General features: G+C 43.5%; 1 protein-coding gene across 1 annotated transcript; it reads right to left on the bottom strand.

Moving 5' to 3' along the window:
- Positions 1-11,012: 11,012 nt before the first annotated feature.
- Positions 11,013-16,536, bottom strand: T265_15326 (hypothetical protein; the record flags this gene model as incomplete). The annotated part of the gene is made up of 4 exons (XM_009177600.1): positions 11,013-11,212; positions 11,392-11,455; positions 12,704-12,835; positions 16,306-16,536. Coding segments are annotated over 4 exons (624 nt in total), but the record flags the coding sequence as incomplete, so codon positions are not given.
- Between the last annotated feature and the right edge of the window lie 321 nt (positions 16,537-16,857).

Raw genomic sequence — 16,857 nt, 5'->3', positions numbered from 1 at the left:
GATAGCAATTAGTTCGGTTCAAAACTTCCTGGTGGAATGAGTATCATCTGATAGCAGCCAACGGATGTTCAAGAAAAATTTCTTTTTGTTTTGTTGAATGCGTTTATTGTCAGTCGAATTAAAAACGTCTAGTCAACTCCATCGGGAGGCGTTGAAAGTTGTCTTCAGTTGGGTGCTTCGTCCACTCCTACTTGGCAACGGTGGATACTACTAATGGGGCATGTGAGTAGTATGTTTTCTCGTAAAACTGCTTCGCGTATCTTGGAAAGTGAGATCTATTTGTGGAGTCGCATTCGCTTGCATTTGGGCAACAGTCAATAAATATCCAGGAAAGTTCAGGAAAACGCGTTCAAGGAGAGGATGGGTATTCAGTTTTGTAAACAAGATGCATATGAGTGTTTTGCTTCCCTGTCCACAAGTCTGTAACTGTTCAGTTGGCGTTTTCGAATGAATAACTCAACACCGCAGGCCTTCTTCCTTTTAATTGTATATATATGGTTTCTAAACAATAGTTGATGTGTTCCACGTGAATAGTTGTTTGGGGATGAGCCGACAGCAGTTAATTTGTTCAGTCGCTTTGCCTTAGTTTCTCTCCTGTGACGGATTAGCTGAACTCGAAACTGCCTCGGTGATTACTGCTTTGGATAAGTGGCGTCTTGCTTAATGCATGTGTTTTGAAAATAAGTCCTCCACTAGCCGGAACGAAAATTCAGCTTAATAGGTCAGTATTCACATCGAGGTTCACGCGAGACTGTGCTGATAACAGTTTTGCTATGTCGATAGCAATCTATTCGAAGACCCAGAGCTTGATATCGAACAGCGAAAGGCAGAAGCAGTCTTGTCCTGAATAGCAGGCATATGTGTGAATGCTCTGGTGTCAGTATGACGGCAAAATCTGAACATTATGGGATAACATGTGCGGATAGTAGTTTACTGAACTCAGTTGAAATTTCTGCACATTGTGGACAGATTAAAAGTAAACTAAGCCCTCTAAAATATCGGGGTAATAGAGTCTGCCTCCGGCTGTCTGGCCACTAGATACGGCTCATCCAGAACCACCTAAAGACGGAAATTCCAGCTCGGGACATCAGGAAATTCTCCATAATGATAAAATCCGCATACACTTTGGAAATATTTACCTTCCGTGAAAAGATCTGCCAACCTCGACGATTGTCCGACGCCCCGAGAGCATATGAACTTCCAATATTTGTGAATGCAAAAGGCTCATGAAAATTGTGATTTTATGCTCAATAGGGAGCGAGTAAATCAGCTGTTCAGATGGAAGTTCACTACCACGTCACGTTCAGGCACACCAAAGATGAAACACTAGTCCCTTCTTGTTGTTAGTCCCCGATTTTGTTGCACGGGGTCTACATCGCCAGCAAGAGCCTGTATGGAGTCACGTTTTCGACTTCAGGCAAATCAATTAGGCAGGAGTTTGATTCGTATGCCAGTCAATCAGCTGACTGAGAAGTCACTTCATCGCTGAATTAGTTACGAATACTAAAGGTATAAAAATATCTGTATGCAATGTCGGTTGCCTCACGAAGGATATCGTGAGGATATCGGATATCGAAGGATTCCTGTACATCAGCGGACGTTTCCTGTCAGTGACCAGCCGAATGAAAAATATACAAGAATAAGGTCCGTGATTGGATTGCCTGTGTCCTGACTACATATTGATTACAGCTTGCAAAAAATCACCCCAAATCAGTGGGTTATTCTTTGTAGCAAGAATCATATGTATCCAACAATTAAGCAGATGAATTTTCGATTGATAATGAAACAGAAAATGCATTTGTTCCCAATTCTCGGTGTAGTAGTGACAGTGGCACTGAAAACGATAAAAGTATTCGAAAATTATTCCACACAAGCTTGACGAAACGTTGCTAGGCAGCTAAAACAATGATTGTAACGTGTCAAGCATTTCTCATCCATATTGTTACAATCTAACAGAACGAAATGCCCGGTTGAATAGGCAACAATCGACTGTTATTCGTGTGGCCACACAATCTACTGAAGTCTTTTGGACGCGGCATCATAAAAGTGGTGGGAAATTGTCGAAACTCATGTTACCCACAGTTTGAGTGGAACTCTGAGTTGGTTTATCTTCCGGACGAATCCACAACGTTTTCCCATGGGTGAGATAACGTAAAAACGTACTCAGTGTGGCATCGAAATTCGAACTGGCTAAAGCATGTGGGATAGGGATGTTTTGTCGCATACCTAACTCACAGTAGTGAATGCGATTGCACATTTTTCAATGTTCCTGCCTCAAATGAAGCGCCAGGGGTGGACTCAGAATTGGGCAGTAATTTTGAGGAAATTCTCTAGGTTCCAGACACACTCAGCTTTCAGGAATCTCAAAGAAATGAGGGTTTCGTATTGAGCAGGGTCGTACTTATCGGACATCCATTTGGGGTTGGATTTTGTCGAGATGATTGACATGATTGAATGACCAAAATTAAAAAAAGTGCGCAATTGAGAAATACCTGAGTCTGCACTGTGACTCCATGAACATTATAAAATTATCCCGTCGGAAGCCCAGGATGTACGGGATATCTTGGAAATTGGATGTTTTTTAATATTCTGTTGACAATTAAGATGAATTTATTTCATTTCTCATCGAAATTGCGATTTGGTTGTGAGCTTACAAGTACTTTGGTTGTTATCATTAGTCAGTGTTCCGAATGGTTCACTTATGTAGTTGTTGCCTCTCTTCGGTGTACAGTTTTCTTTTGAGCTGAAAGAAGCCCCACGGATGTCTTTCAACCATTTTTCTCGAGTGCGGAATTCGATGGCTGGATTACAACTTAACTGCTGAGCTTCATCGAACCGTGCTGTGAAGCGCTGCATATTGAGCGGGAGTTGCCCGTCTGGTCAGCACATAGCGGATTTGGGGGTCTCAGTAGATTTCATGCACTCAGTGGTTGCTTGCAGGAATCTGACCTTCCTGATAATTCCCCAACTTCGGAAATCTAGGATATCGTGCCAGGTGAAGCACGAAGCCGTTTTGCAAAATGAATTCCGTTGAAACTTACGATGGACGAAAATTCGGCTGGGATTCGTCTGAGTTTCTTGGTAAAACCAGACCCTTTTCGCAAAGAGTAGCAACATTTTATTGTTGTCTATGTTCGTTAGGTATCGTCAACACTTCACACGTTGTGGGACAACTCGAACCCGTGACTTTGCAGAATGCTACACGATCCAGCGGAGGGTGGCTGGGCAGCAGCGTGACTAATTCAAATTTAGACAGGGTGTGACACCATTAATCCTGCAGTGTCTATTATGAAATCTGACCAGATTTAAGTTGATTTCTGCGGTGGTCACTTTCCAGATTAAAACTAACAGTTGTTCCTGATCTCACTCCAGGCCAGAAGAATTAAAACCGAGAGAACTTTCCTCTGGTGATGACTGGTAGGAGTAGTATTTTTGTTGGATTTTTAAAGAAATCTGATGAAATTCCGTTCATACGTGATTGTCTTTCACGTGTGATGAATCGGATCCATCGAAAACCTTTCAACATTTGTGATTCCTCCACACTGGCGCAAGTTGATAATTCTGCAAATGAGTGTATTTCTCGAAAACGGTCCAATTTGGGTTCAAGTAGAACATAAGGTTGACGGAAATTCTGGGACCGCGCCTACCTGATGAGCCACAAGAAGGCCGAAACCGATCGTGAGCTGTCGAAGAGTTTTCAGCAACCTTATGAGTAGCTCCTTTTATGAAAATTCTGCACACTCTTCGTCAGCCTATTTTTCCTTAGCTATAAGGAACTCATCCACCAAAACTTGAGTAAGAACTACGGACTAGGTTATACCACCGGAAAGATTTTGATTATTGGGAACTTGGGAAGTAGTCTCGTCATAGTACGTCGCCGCATCACGGGTCTCTGTTTTGGTGCCCGGCGATGCCAGAGAAGCATCGGTGTTGAGCACTAATGTCATGATCTCGAAGATGATGATTCTCAGTTGTGTTGCCCCCATGTGGGGTATTGATTTTGAAACCTTCCACGGAATGGCGCTTTGCACGTAGCCAAAGCTATTGGATAAATCTTGTTAGTTCAGTCACTAAGTTGGCAAGTTTCTGTACCACTTGTGACGTAGAACCTTTTCTTATAATAACCAACCAGTGCACAAAGCATCCCTCTGGTTGTGTCCCACTGGAAACTTAAAAGTGTAGCCACCATCTTCGGTTTTGCGAAAAGGTTGGCTGGTACGCAGGCGCAAAATCAACTAGTTTTTGTGTCACTAAAGCTCTCCCCCAGACTCGAGTGTTAGCACTTAGACTAATTAGAAAATTTCAGTTTCGGGCTCTGTCCAAGCAACTCAGGTTCATCCTTCACTTAGAGGATGAGTTAACTTCCGAAAACCCATCGAGGGAGGTAATGAGAGAATGAATATTCGAAGTGGCACGCACTTGTTTGAAGAAGTTCCCATTTCAATATATTTGTAAACAAACTTTACTGTCTACCCACTTGCCTAAGGAATGAGATCACAAGTGGATCGAGAAAAACAAAACTTAATTGACTTGTTGAGTAAGATAGACTAATTACGATTTTTATTTGCTCACGAAAGGGTGAGAGGAACCATTCCGACAAGTGAGGTTCTCTCAATTTTTCAAATGCCACTGGGTTGCGTACAAGAGCTACGTAGGTGAGCGAGATTTGCGCTCTGGAAATCACAATGTTAGCGTAATAAGAAGCAGGTTATTCAGGGGTGAAGACCCTGCAGTCGAAATCCTCAATTAGGGATATTCTCACCAGCACCCTCTTCAAATGAAAAACGACGTCGAGTGTGTTCATTGTAAGGTTGCTTGCCACAATGAACCAGAAAAATTCCAGGAGCAAATCATCAAACTATGCAGACTTTGACGTTTGCTTCGCATTGACTCGCATACAGACTGCATTACACTCGCACCATTTTCAGCTAAAAGCCGACTTTATAAAGACAAATTCGGCTATGAAGACTGATATCGTCGGTGAATATTGAAAGAACTGTTGCAATATCTTTTCGTGGCTCTGCGGCGGGGACAAGGCAGACGCCTTGTTCACATCCCCATTTCACCACCTTCTGATGCTTACCTGTGGCCTGGGAACGGAGATACTTTCAGATCTTCCTATGTTGTTGATTTTAACCGTATATATTGCTAACAAAGACAATAGGCGTATCATCTTATTCTACCTAGTCAAAACGATCAACAGTTCATAACTACATAACAATGTTTCTCAGTGTCGAATACCTCGTCATCTGAAATGAGGACATCTATCTTTCCGGATATCAACCCATACGATATCCAGCGTAACGTTGTCACCACTCCGGAACTAAGTGTGATGGTGTTTCTCCCAATCGATATTTCGAAAATTGCTCACAAGCCAGTTAATATCATCGCACTGTGAACATTTTTATTGACAGGGATCCGGAACGCAGGGGCACAGCGTTTTTTTAAATTACGACCTTCGGTTGTTGAGTTGAGCAGTCATGTGCTGTCAGACGCGTGATTGAAAATCTCATTTGCACAGAGTTTTTGAAACCTGGACATTCTGAAGCTTTCTGTTGAACTCTTCTGGATGGTCTTCGAATATTGGCCGAAAATGACCAAGTAGTGAAAAGCGGTTCCTCAATTTCCACACAATGGATTCGTGACACCTTGCCAGACACTATTTGCATATGTATTAGTATACAGTGTGGTATGTGGTGTAGACCGGTACTCGAGCATCTACTTTGGCGTCCTTCATCAAACCTGACCTAATCGCTGTTCGGTGTCGCCGCGCAAATGTATTAGACGTCAGCATAGTCTCCGCGGGGTGACTGCGTGGAATGAGAGGAAGCAGAAGTATGATGCTGATGAATATTCCCTCGCCATAATCTCAGCCCTACGTGCAATCGGTTGTGATGTCGGCTTTTTGGTCCACCAACCGATGATCAGCATCGAGCGAGGGATCTGCTTTCCTCAATCCGCCAACACTGCTATTGAACTGGGACTTCCAGGGGTCACAGTCAGTGACTTGCGTTTGCTTGCCATTGGGGGCTCTCTGGGTACGTACGACGATTTTATGCGTGGCACATGGAAATGAGTGGACATTTTTGCCATATAATCTCAGTATGATGGACATCTTGTGCCACTGTGCGAGTCTTGATTAGGCTAGCGCTTACCGTGGCTTGCACAGCGTTCAACATGGTTTGTCCTTTCTTTAGTTGTTGGTTTTTAGACGCGTGTTACCATACCAAAATGTCTACATACGTTGGGATTCATCTCATCTGACTAAAACTGTTTTCGGCACGGATTCCAACGAGACGTTTCTCTATTTTATCTCATATTCTACTGTTACCCTTTCGCATTCGTCGCTTGCATTGACTTCTTATGTTTGTGACCATTCTGTTCAAAAATAAATGACAGTCGACCGTTGCACGAGTAGCAAACACTCTTCTTGGTCCCTGACGTAGCGAAATCGGCTGAAGTCAAGCTCCCAGTTTTGGCAGCAAGCGCAAAAGCGCATTTGGGTCTGTCTAGGCGCAACACGTTACGCACTAGGTTGCCAAAAATTCTTCGACAGTCCGCGACTGGTTCTCCCTCTCTTTTTGAAGCTCCAAGCTCCCCAAGTTTCCCACATTTGACAGAATTCGACATATTGCGACCAGCATAATCGAGAGATTTAGCAGAATTCAGCAGTCTTTTGTCAAAACCAACTATGTGTGTATGTATGTATGTGAAAACAACTGCTTCAGGTGACCGTCCGATACTAGTGACCTGTGAGATGTGGGTTTTAGTGTACAAGTATTCGCCCACAGTATCATGACCTCTACAGCCTTAACTTACAAGTACATTACTGGGTGTGAACACTCGGAATAATGTGTCCAAAAACTGTCACGTAGCAACTGGTTACACTCTTTTTGAAAACGTTTTTACTCCTTTAGCGCTATAAGTCGCCTGGGCTAACAAGGACCTCAGAGTTACTCTACGGCTATCGTCAACGGCCCACGAATAATCTCAGATGTGGAGAGTCAGTTACTGACCAATATTTTGACCGGAATTCCATCACATGCTTGCTATTGTCAAGAACGAAGGCTACCTGCCTAGTTGCGGTTGCTGTGCGAAATGACGCAGAGCAAACTCTGCCAGAATGTGCCAGGATGTATTGTTCTTTTTTAGTACTTCAGGTCTATTCTGCTATTGGTTACTAGTATGGTCTTAGTGACGATGTCTTCAAAGATCTCCGAACGAGACACTTATCATTCATGATGTAAGGGGACCGGTTAAGCGAGACTCCGTCTGTCAATGAAGAGCGGAGGAGCACTACCCGGTTATTTCATCTTTTAGGGAATCGTCAGCAGTGTGTATCTCATGAAATCCGGAGGCTTTCAGGCGCGTGACCTCCCGGCCAGGGGAAACACTCAATTGTCACCAGCTGACCTAACCATCCAAGTAAAGTTACTTCAATTGAGCTCTCTGAGTTTAGTGAGGTACTCCTTCCTGATGACTCCCAAACAAGAACCAAATGGTCGTGCAGTGCCCCTCGAATTTTCAACACAAATTAATTTGGTTGTTGGTCTGTTCGCCAAGCTTGGCAGTTGGATTGTAAACGTTTCATCACCCATCGAGGTGACATCGTCAGTGCAGGGTTGAGCGACTGACGATGTCACCTCGATTGGTGATGAAACCTTTGCAATCCAACTGCCAAGCCCGGCGAACAGACCAACAACCAAACAGCGCACCCGAGCTACCTACATTCGACAACATTGCTAACAGATTAACTTCACTAACGGGACAAAATCTCCATTAGGGATTGTAGTGTTCAGTGGTATTGATCCACTGAATTGAGTTAAACCTATGGGTTGCTCCTGACCTGATAAGAATTGTACAAGATTTTGAGTTGCACCGAGCGAATATGTTGATTGTACGATGACGTCGAAGTTAGATTTCAAAAAGTTAACTTCGGAGACTGCTAACTTTTGGAATCGAAAATTTGAGGCTACAGCAACAAAGGCATCAACCTGTTGAAGAGATTCCTTCTGCCCGAGATTTGCACTAAATCTGGCTGCAGCATGGTAAATCTTCCGTACGTTTCCTCAAAATTTACAAGAATTCCCAGGGGGGCTTTTGTTTAGTTTAGGCCATGATCATCGGTCTGTCGATGAGTGGGTTGAATTTTATGACTTCACAGGTCGGAGACAAGTCTTATTTAAAAATTCACCCTAAAACTTTGCCGAACTACGGAGACAAATCCCAGCTGGTTGTGCTAGAGAACCAGACACTGCGAGGAACTTCATCACATCCGTTTTTCGAAACTATGGGATTAACACACATGCGTAGTTCCTTCCGCACAGGGCTACGTCATCAATAGGATATTAGATAATCTACAAAAAATTACCTTAACGCAGCTAGGCACGGAGCAAGCACCTATTCAGCTGCGCACTGACGATGTCTGCTCGACTGGGGACGAAAGGTTTGCAAGCCAATTACAAAGCTCGGCGAGCAAATCAACTGCCATCCGATCAACCACCAGGAACATGAATTCTTCAGCTAAGCTGTCTTGTTAGAATTTTGATTAGGATAGACGAACAGACATATCATCCTCCATCTGCGTATTACCGTCGAGTTTTCCTATTTGCACGCGGAATGGGATGTTTTTATGCTGAACACAATCCAGACCACTGACCTTTTGCACACTGAGTTAACTTGCTTCAGAATCTCAGATGCTTTGAACACTGTTCTTCTAAATTGGATAACCTTCGGGGTGGATGGAATGTCAGAAATATGTCAGTGTGGATTCAGCTCTCCCCTACGCTCGAACCCCAAACTCCATCTGTTAATTGTGGTTTTGTTTTGAAGTGCATGAGAGAATGTTGTACTCTGTATTGCACAACCTGCTCTTCTACGAAACCCGTACACTTTAAGAATCATTTGTTATTTCTCGAGGTGCTCGCGTTTGTTGTTCAGAGCGAACTTTCCGTTTTACTGACTTTGTGGCTTTCCGGTGTACCAGAAGTAGATCTTGCAAGCTAAAAGAACACCAGAAGAAACCGGCAACAGTGACAGACAACAATGAGAGTAGCATTCATTCACGGCAATCGGATCAACAGCCATTGTGGCAACGGATCGAATTTGCAGTAGGTCAACTTCGGTGGGAACTGATGTGTTTCAGTTCATCAAACCGGTCAAGGAGTACCTTGACCTAGAAACGATTTGAGTCATCGGGCGCCAAATACAGTCAGGAGTAATTATAACACGAACGGTTTTTCGAACATTAGTCACAGCATGTAGTCTGGTTATCCAACGTGCTCACTGGAACCTTAGAGATGCCCAGTTCTACCCACTCAAGCAATCTGATCCGCTTGATATCTTGGCAAACAAGGAAACAGAATAAAACCCAACCACTTACCATAACTCCCTTTTCTGGGTCGGATCGAGTGGATTCGTGAAGGCGAAAACCGCTCATGCTGGCGTTGAAGCTGTGGCAAAAAGTGTTACCACTGGTACTCGAACTCAGGGGCGACCGAGATCCACTCAGTGCAGTTGAGTTGGGTACAAGCAGCCGATTGGATTGTACTAGCTCACTGGCGTTTGATGGTGCTGCGTGTGGGGCGGAAAGCTGCTGTAATGTGGAACGGTTCCGAGTGACCGAACGAGCTAGTCGCGCAAACTTGCTCAAACCTGGTTACGAAACAGAAGAACAAGAAACTCAAAGACGCGGGTTTCCATTTTTAAGGTCAATAACTCTTGCTGTATTTTAATTTTTAACTTCTTACTCTTGAGAAACGTTGATGGAAAACGGCTATGCTAAACGTTTTATGCACATCTGCCTAAACTTCTCGCGAAATACTAATCAAGCAGATTGCTTTGCATTTACTTGACCTTGTTTTCATCCGACTGCGTGGTAGATCCGTACTTTCTTTCCAGTGAACTACTAAGCTGTCAAACGGGACCAGTTAGCCCCCCATTCATTCGGGTTAATTCGGTTTCCCAAGGTAAAGAAAACTGCAAGTACACATGATATAGATCCCATTTCGACCTCAACATTCTAATGGAACGCTCGTTTCAACTCAGGCTAGTGACGTGGTTCTCGCGTAAATAGACTGACTAACACAATCATAAAAGTCAGTTGGCAAGCTAGTTCGGATACCCCATCTGACATGTCATCAATTGATGTATTAGTCAACATGGGATCACGTGGTCGGAATCGCGTGACCGAACTATGGGCGGCAGCATACTCCGCCTGATTCCGTCACAATCGCACCGACAATCGGTTGCTCGTTGACAAACGGTTTATCCGCGAGGTTCTGGATTCGATTCGCCTTGGAAATTCATGAGATGCGCACTGACGATGATTTCCAGGAAGAGTGAAGCAACTGTAGAGTGCCCCTTATCTTCTGAAAACAAATTGACTTCATCTGCAGGGTTCAAGTTATGTTGAATTTTGCATGAGAAAACGTGCAGACCACTAGTTCAAAAGGTTACTTGAGAGCACAGATGAAAGCTCAACGGTGAAAAACTGTTCAGAAGCAGCATGAAAAGTAAGCCCTCAAAGTGATGCGCAAAATCGTCAGTCCACCGTGTGAAGGTCGGTGACGAGCTCTAACGTATCCCATGGATAATATGGAACAACCGTGAGTGAATAGGGCTTCGTACCTCTAAACTTTCGTTCCGGAACAATGACTTCACTCTGATTCGTTCCAACACCTTTTCGACTTGATAAAACACGGAGTTGTCTAACCGCTTTCCGAATAATTTTTCTCGTCACAGAAAAAATTTCCTAAAAATGTGCTCCTGAGCAGATAATAAAATATTCCTGCCACGATTTGTGCGTAGGTGAGATACCCACCTTAACTCTACGATGTGTAGAAAAGTAGTGGATAGCGAACGTACGTTTATCGGGATTAATGCGCAATCGTGGGCAGTCGTAAGACTGCCCTGGAAACAGATGTCTAATTCTGGCAGTACATTCGATCCGCACTTGCTCACTTGGTAGAAGACCTTGATGTTTTAAATGAGACTTTGTTCCAAAGAGACTCAACTGAATCTCTCGTTTATCTTATTCTCGAAAACAGTCCAATTTTGGTTCAAGTAGAAAATAAGGTTGCCAGAAAGTCGGGGACTGCGCCTACCTGATGAGCCCGAAGAAGGGCGAAACCGATTGTGAGCTGTCGAAGCGTTTTCAGCAGCCTTGTTAGTAGTTTCCTTTATGAGACTTTGTTGTGAACATGAAGCCAGTCTGTGCTAGAAAGCCGATTAATACTGTTCAGCTTTTTCTCCTTACTGGAGCTCTACTGTGTCCCGATTCCTCAACCTTGTGGCTAGTAGTTGAAACATTCGAGATTTCGACATGAGCCAAGTATGCAAGATGATCACACTGTTCTTCACTCGTTCGTGGTCGAACGTTTGTGTGCTCACACTGTTAGCCTGGAGGTCACCGGTTCTAGGGCTTCTGTGAGATGTGCGATATTAATCGCACATCCTAATAAGGATGAAGCAGCTGTATAGAGCATCTAGGCATTTCAAAATTTCACGAGCAAGACGAAATCGCATTAGCAACGATCTTGATATTGGTGGAGATGTTCCCTTTTCGATGAATACTACCTTCGACTTAACATAGGACCTTGCGACGACAGATTCTAGAGCTGAATGTTCTCGCTACTTCCGTGTGCTCAAGTGACCACCCAAAGTGATCAAGGTTCACTGTTTTATGCGGACACGCAAACGCGTGGGAACACACGCACGACCAGGTGTGCGCACAACGGAATGAGTCGCAAAATTCGTCTAAAGGGAAAGAAACCAATATGACTGTGAACTTTCCAGGTGAGTGCTTCAAGTGAAGCGTAACGTCCTTCACCATGTCACTTGTCTCACCATCACGGACGATCCGCCCAAAATATTCAGTTATTCGCCGCGGACTCTAATTAAAAATACTGACGACACTGATTACCGTTTCGAACAAACGTTTTTGAGGTCTCTTGTATGACAAAAAAATTCATCCCGAGTACGAAATTGTGCCTTTCTGTTCTCCGTGGATTCCCAGTAATATTCTAAGATTCTACTAGGAGATTACATCTTTTTGTTCTGCCTCGTTCTGATGGACAATCTCGCCAACTGCATTTTGCAGTAAAATAATAAAACAAAAACAAAAGAGCGAACAGGAAAATTCATTAATCGATTAATTAATTAATTAATTATTAATTAAAATAATTAAATATAACATCGCGAGGCAGGATAAACACTGGCTTTTGCCCAGTCCCTTACAGTCAAACAAGTCTATTCCGATGGCCATAAACGGTTCACATTGTTCAACAAAGAAAACACCAACCTATTCAAAAGATCTCTGTGTTCGCTGAAAGTCATTCATCACTTAGGTCCACCTTTCTACACATGACCGGGAATCAGACTCATCCATTGTTAACCACCAAGATCTCCAACTCATAATTCTCGAGAAATTACGGGTAATAGAGCCCCCGCCGTTTTCATGAGTTTTGTACCAACTCTTCGATCTATGGGATAAATTTATCTTGGTTTACGTTCACAGTTTAAACTGAATGTGGGACGATTGTTCAGAATGGAGTGTCACACAAAACGGCTATTCTCTAATTAGAGGTAGACAAAGAGCTGAGATACCCTGTCCACTCAGATACATCCAAAATCTGATTAGTTCATTTCCCATAGCTCTTGCTCCCCATAAAGAAATTCCACGTGCAACTCGGTTCCAGCTCACCTTTGGCCGACTCCTCATCCTCGAATGGGGTTTTCAGCATCGTGATGTCACGAAAGGCTAGCAGAAACAGAACGACTTCTTCCTGTTCGTTCCGGACCGGAGAGATGCAAACCAGAAGCCACAAGGGTGAATCTGATAAAGAGAGAAAAAAGAGAGAAAAGAGAGGAGAAGAGAAATTTTCAATGAATACTTGAAGATCAGCAGCTGAATCTGATTCAGCAGGTACGGTTTTGAAGGCATAACTTGGTGGTTACAAGAAACAAGACGACGTGGAAAATACAAATCAGACTGTTGCAGAGGCATCAGGATATTGCTAGCTCAGTTGCATTCGGTCGTAGATCCGTTCTCCGAACTCGACAGTCAGACTGTGAAAACGTTTCGTCACCAATTGAGCTCACATTATCGGTGACTTATTCAGCCACGCATTGATGGCATCAGCTCGTTTAGTGCAAGCTAACTTCCAAGCGTAACTGACATATCAACGATCAACTGATCATGTACAAAGAGGAAGGTTGTCTAAACAGTGATTTGAGGAGTCTAACCCAACAGGGAACTAGAAGTGACATCATACTAGCAATGACGTTGCGATGTTATACTTGCTAGTCCAATTGTGAATTTTTTTGTTCTATAACGCCGATGTGGTTCAGAAGAAGGGGGCGGGCAATTTTTTCAGTTAGTCCGTAGCTACCAGGGATTCGACAGGGTTGCGCGATAATCATTGTACAATAATCATTATGGAGGGATGTAAAAACAACTTCGAGGAAACTAAAAAAATCAGAGGGCATCAAACAGTATACACTCCTTGTATAGTCCATGATTGTGGAGATGGCTGCCTTTTGTCAGAAAATTCTGCACCGACTCTGTCAGCAAGGAATGATCCTGAAATTAGCGAATATACCAGCCCGACAGTCTGTTTTGTGTAATAAGCGAAAGCGAAATTTCTTCACCACTGGCGACGATCGTGAGCTCTTGACACCAGTAAGCTTTGACGTCAATCTCTTACTGGTGGACCAGGAATCTTCTGAACAACCCACCTGCAAATGAGCGTCGTTAATAATCCCTCGTTTTCGAATCGGGTTCGCCTCTATGGTGTGTAGAGTCATACTTCGGACGCCTTACGCTTACAAATTTCTTATAAACTCCGTAGCTGCAAAAATAAAATTCCAGCGGGGTAGCTGATCAACGAATTTTGGAAACTCTGGCGCCTTTGTTCAACTTGAGTCATGCGCGACATCAAGAAACAACATCGCCGAATGTAACGAGTAGTGCTTCCAAGACAATTAAAGATTACTTTTTTAAGTTACGAATATCGTTCCCCCTTTGACTCGGTTGCCCTGAAAAACTGCAGGTCTGTGATAGTTTACCTATGCACTTCAACAGGATGTAACGGTAAATGAGCTTCGATCAGCAGGCTGAAAAACAAAGCTATTCTGGTTAACAATTCCACAGACTCTGTCACAGTACACTAATGAATGTGTTTCTTTCAGTTTAAGTTTCCTGTGGATGAAGGTGGGCGATGATTTAAAAAAATGCGCAGTGCAAGTGGTTGTGGCCATATTGAATATCACAGCATCTTCACGCCTTCTTAACTAAAGTTCACCTTGTTTCCTCTCACAAAGTTGCAAGCCCTACGAGACGGAGCAAGTCACCGAGTCACGGAGGACACGTATGCACTTCTTGGGCGGACTGCTAACCTCAAACTTGTTGACAAATTAGCGTGCTCCAAATAGCAGTGTTACCCTGAAACGGTACTAAGATATCTATTTCAATGTGATATGAAGGCCCAGGTATCTTATTTTCAATCACATTTACCAGAAACCAATTTTTCATTTCAAAGAAAGCCCTCCTGTTTCCCGTCCCGTGACAGTTGGATGCAATATTCATTTCTGGTTTTGTGCTATACAATGAGACTCTTAGTACGCGGCCCCAGTTTATTGTTCTACGCTTTTGGGTAGGTCGGGAATGAACGCTCTCCTTCTTAGCAAGTCAGCTTTTCACCCAGATTTACGTAAAATGCCAAGATCAACCGCATTTTCCAAAAGAGTCGCAGTCGAATGCTTTCAAAACAATAAGTAGATTTTTAAAAATCTTATTTATCCACATTATCACAACCGGGTCTTTTTTGAAAAGGTCGCCTCTGTGGGGGCTATTCGCGCCGAACTTGATCACGTGACAATCAGATTATTGCAAACTGCCAATAGTATGGTTTGGAAGAATTGGGATAAACGCTTGCTTCCGTGAATCCCAATCGACTTATGTACAAAGCGGTGCTTTACAACACTGTGAGGATTGTCTGGCAGGCAGCTTCTAGTTTATTAGGACTGATCCCTAAACCACGGAAGCGTAACAAGTGTTTATTCAGTGACAGTACATTGAAGAGTGCTTTCCGACTGCCGGCAGAGGGACTCAGGGAGCCAGCCACCCAATATTCCGAAAGCCGGTGAAGTGGTGCGATCACGACTCTCTCACGTGTCGGATTAGATCAGCTCATATTTTGGGCAAGACCAAATGCATGCTCAGTTCGACTGAGCACTTGTGTTACCTAAATGGAGAACTATTGCGCGAGAATTGAAGTTCGGAGCCGAATACACTATATATCGCAATCACCCACAAAATGTGAATAAGGCTTGCGCCTTGTGTTACCTAAATGGAGAACTATTGCGCGAGAATTGAAGTTCGGAGCCGAATACACTATATATCGCAATCACCCACAAAATGTGAATAAGGCTTGCGCCCGCGAGCGCACAGATGGTGTTTAATCACCAAAAAAACGAAGGAAACTGCCATTTTTGAGCCACTGACGTCCTGACGAAGCCCGTTGTTCAGTTTCAGGCTGGCCATTTAGATGTTAAAGGAGCCCATTGGACCACACTCTCTACACTCTACCCGTGGACGGCCCAAATTCAATTTTGTTGAACGCCCTGAATGAAAAAATAGCCCTTTGGTAAAGCTTTCACGCCACAAGTCTCCCTGTACATACAAGTCATCTGCATACATTGATCAGCATTTCAATAAAATTCGAGACATGTGTAGACACTGAACACCTCTCATAAGATCGTTTTGCGTTCCATCATCCGTCGAGCTCAGTTTACCCCATTCAACTCAGAAGTATCTCTATTTTCTCCCCTCGTCCACAGAGTCTGGGCACGCTGCGCCTTCGGAAATTCCATCAAGAATATCTCGGAAGAGAATTCACTTCTGATCCAGAGAGTAAGTGGTTTCGTCGAGTTTTACATCTCCTCCATTGCCTGATTTCGTGACTACCGCACCTTCTTGTCCTTCCACATACTACTTGCATCTGGTCATTTAAGTCACATGAAGCCATTATTAGCTCCGGTAACCCAAACGCTTCTAATTTCTCTTGGTACAAATTAGCCCCAGTCTTTTTATGAGCAAAAGTGGTCGGAAAACTAAAAATAGAGTTCGTTGGACTACTCTTCAGTTGGTTGGAGATTTCAGATCTGCTCATGTGAACGGACGAACACAGCGAACTCAACTTTTGTTTAGCTAGAAAAAGGTGTTGAGACCATATTGAACAAACCATATCCCAACTTTCAGACATCCGGTTTCACCTCTCCAGAGATAAGAATAAACAAACTCACGGTTCTTTTTGTAAAATAACATTTCAATCTGATCTGGTGTTTGTGTGTCCAGTGCTTTGAGCAGTCGGTCACGCATCTCTTGCGTGGTCTGCTCTCCGTAGAAGTAGGCACAGTTACCACTTTTTTGCATAATGTCCACACGACTATAGCCAATCAGTTTGGAGAAGCCCTCGTTGCAATAAACGATCGGATAGTCAACAATGCGTGCGTTGGCCAAGATGAAACTGCAGACTGTAGATGGGTAGGATTGAAATGGGTAGGGATAAATAACTCATCAAATCATAATGGTCAGGAAACTCAGTTATGCCATTTGGATCAAACGAAAAGCTTTAACAGTGAGACCGTCGTTTACCTCAAAAATGAAGAGACACACAGAAGAAACTAGAAGTACATGAAATTTTGAGGCTTCGTGGACTTTTGGTGACAAGTGAATCTCATTACTTTTATCAGTGCGATTCAAGGTTGCGCAAGCTCAACTGGAAAATTCTGGAAACAGCAACCGGAAAGTTCTCTGACTGTGGTAATTCCCCCCCCTAAACTTATAACAGTTGA

This window comes from Opisthorchis viverrini (genome assembly GCF_000715545.1).
Source record: "Opisthorchis viverrini unplaced genomic scaffold opera_v5_437, whole genome shotgun sequence".
NCBI classification, from domain to species: Eukaryota; Metazoa; Platyhelminthes; class Trematoda; order Opisthorchiida; family Opisthorchiidae; genus Opisthorchis; species Opisthorchis viverrini.
The sequence above is the reverse complement of the archived record's forward strand: the minus strand, read 5'-3'. Positions and strand labels throughout refer to the sequence as shown.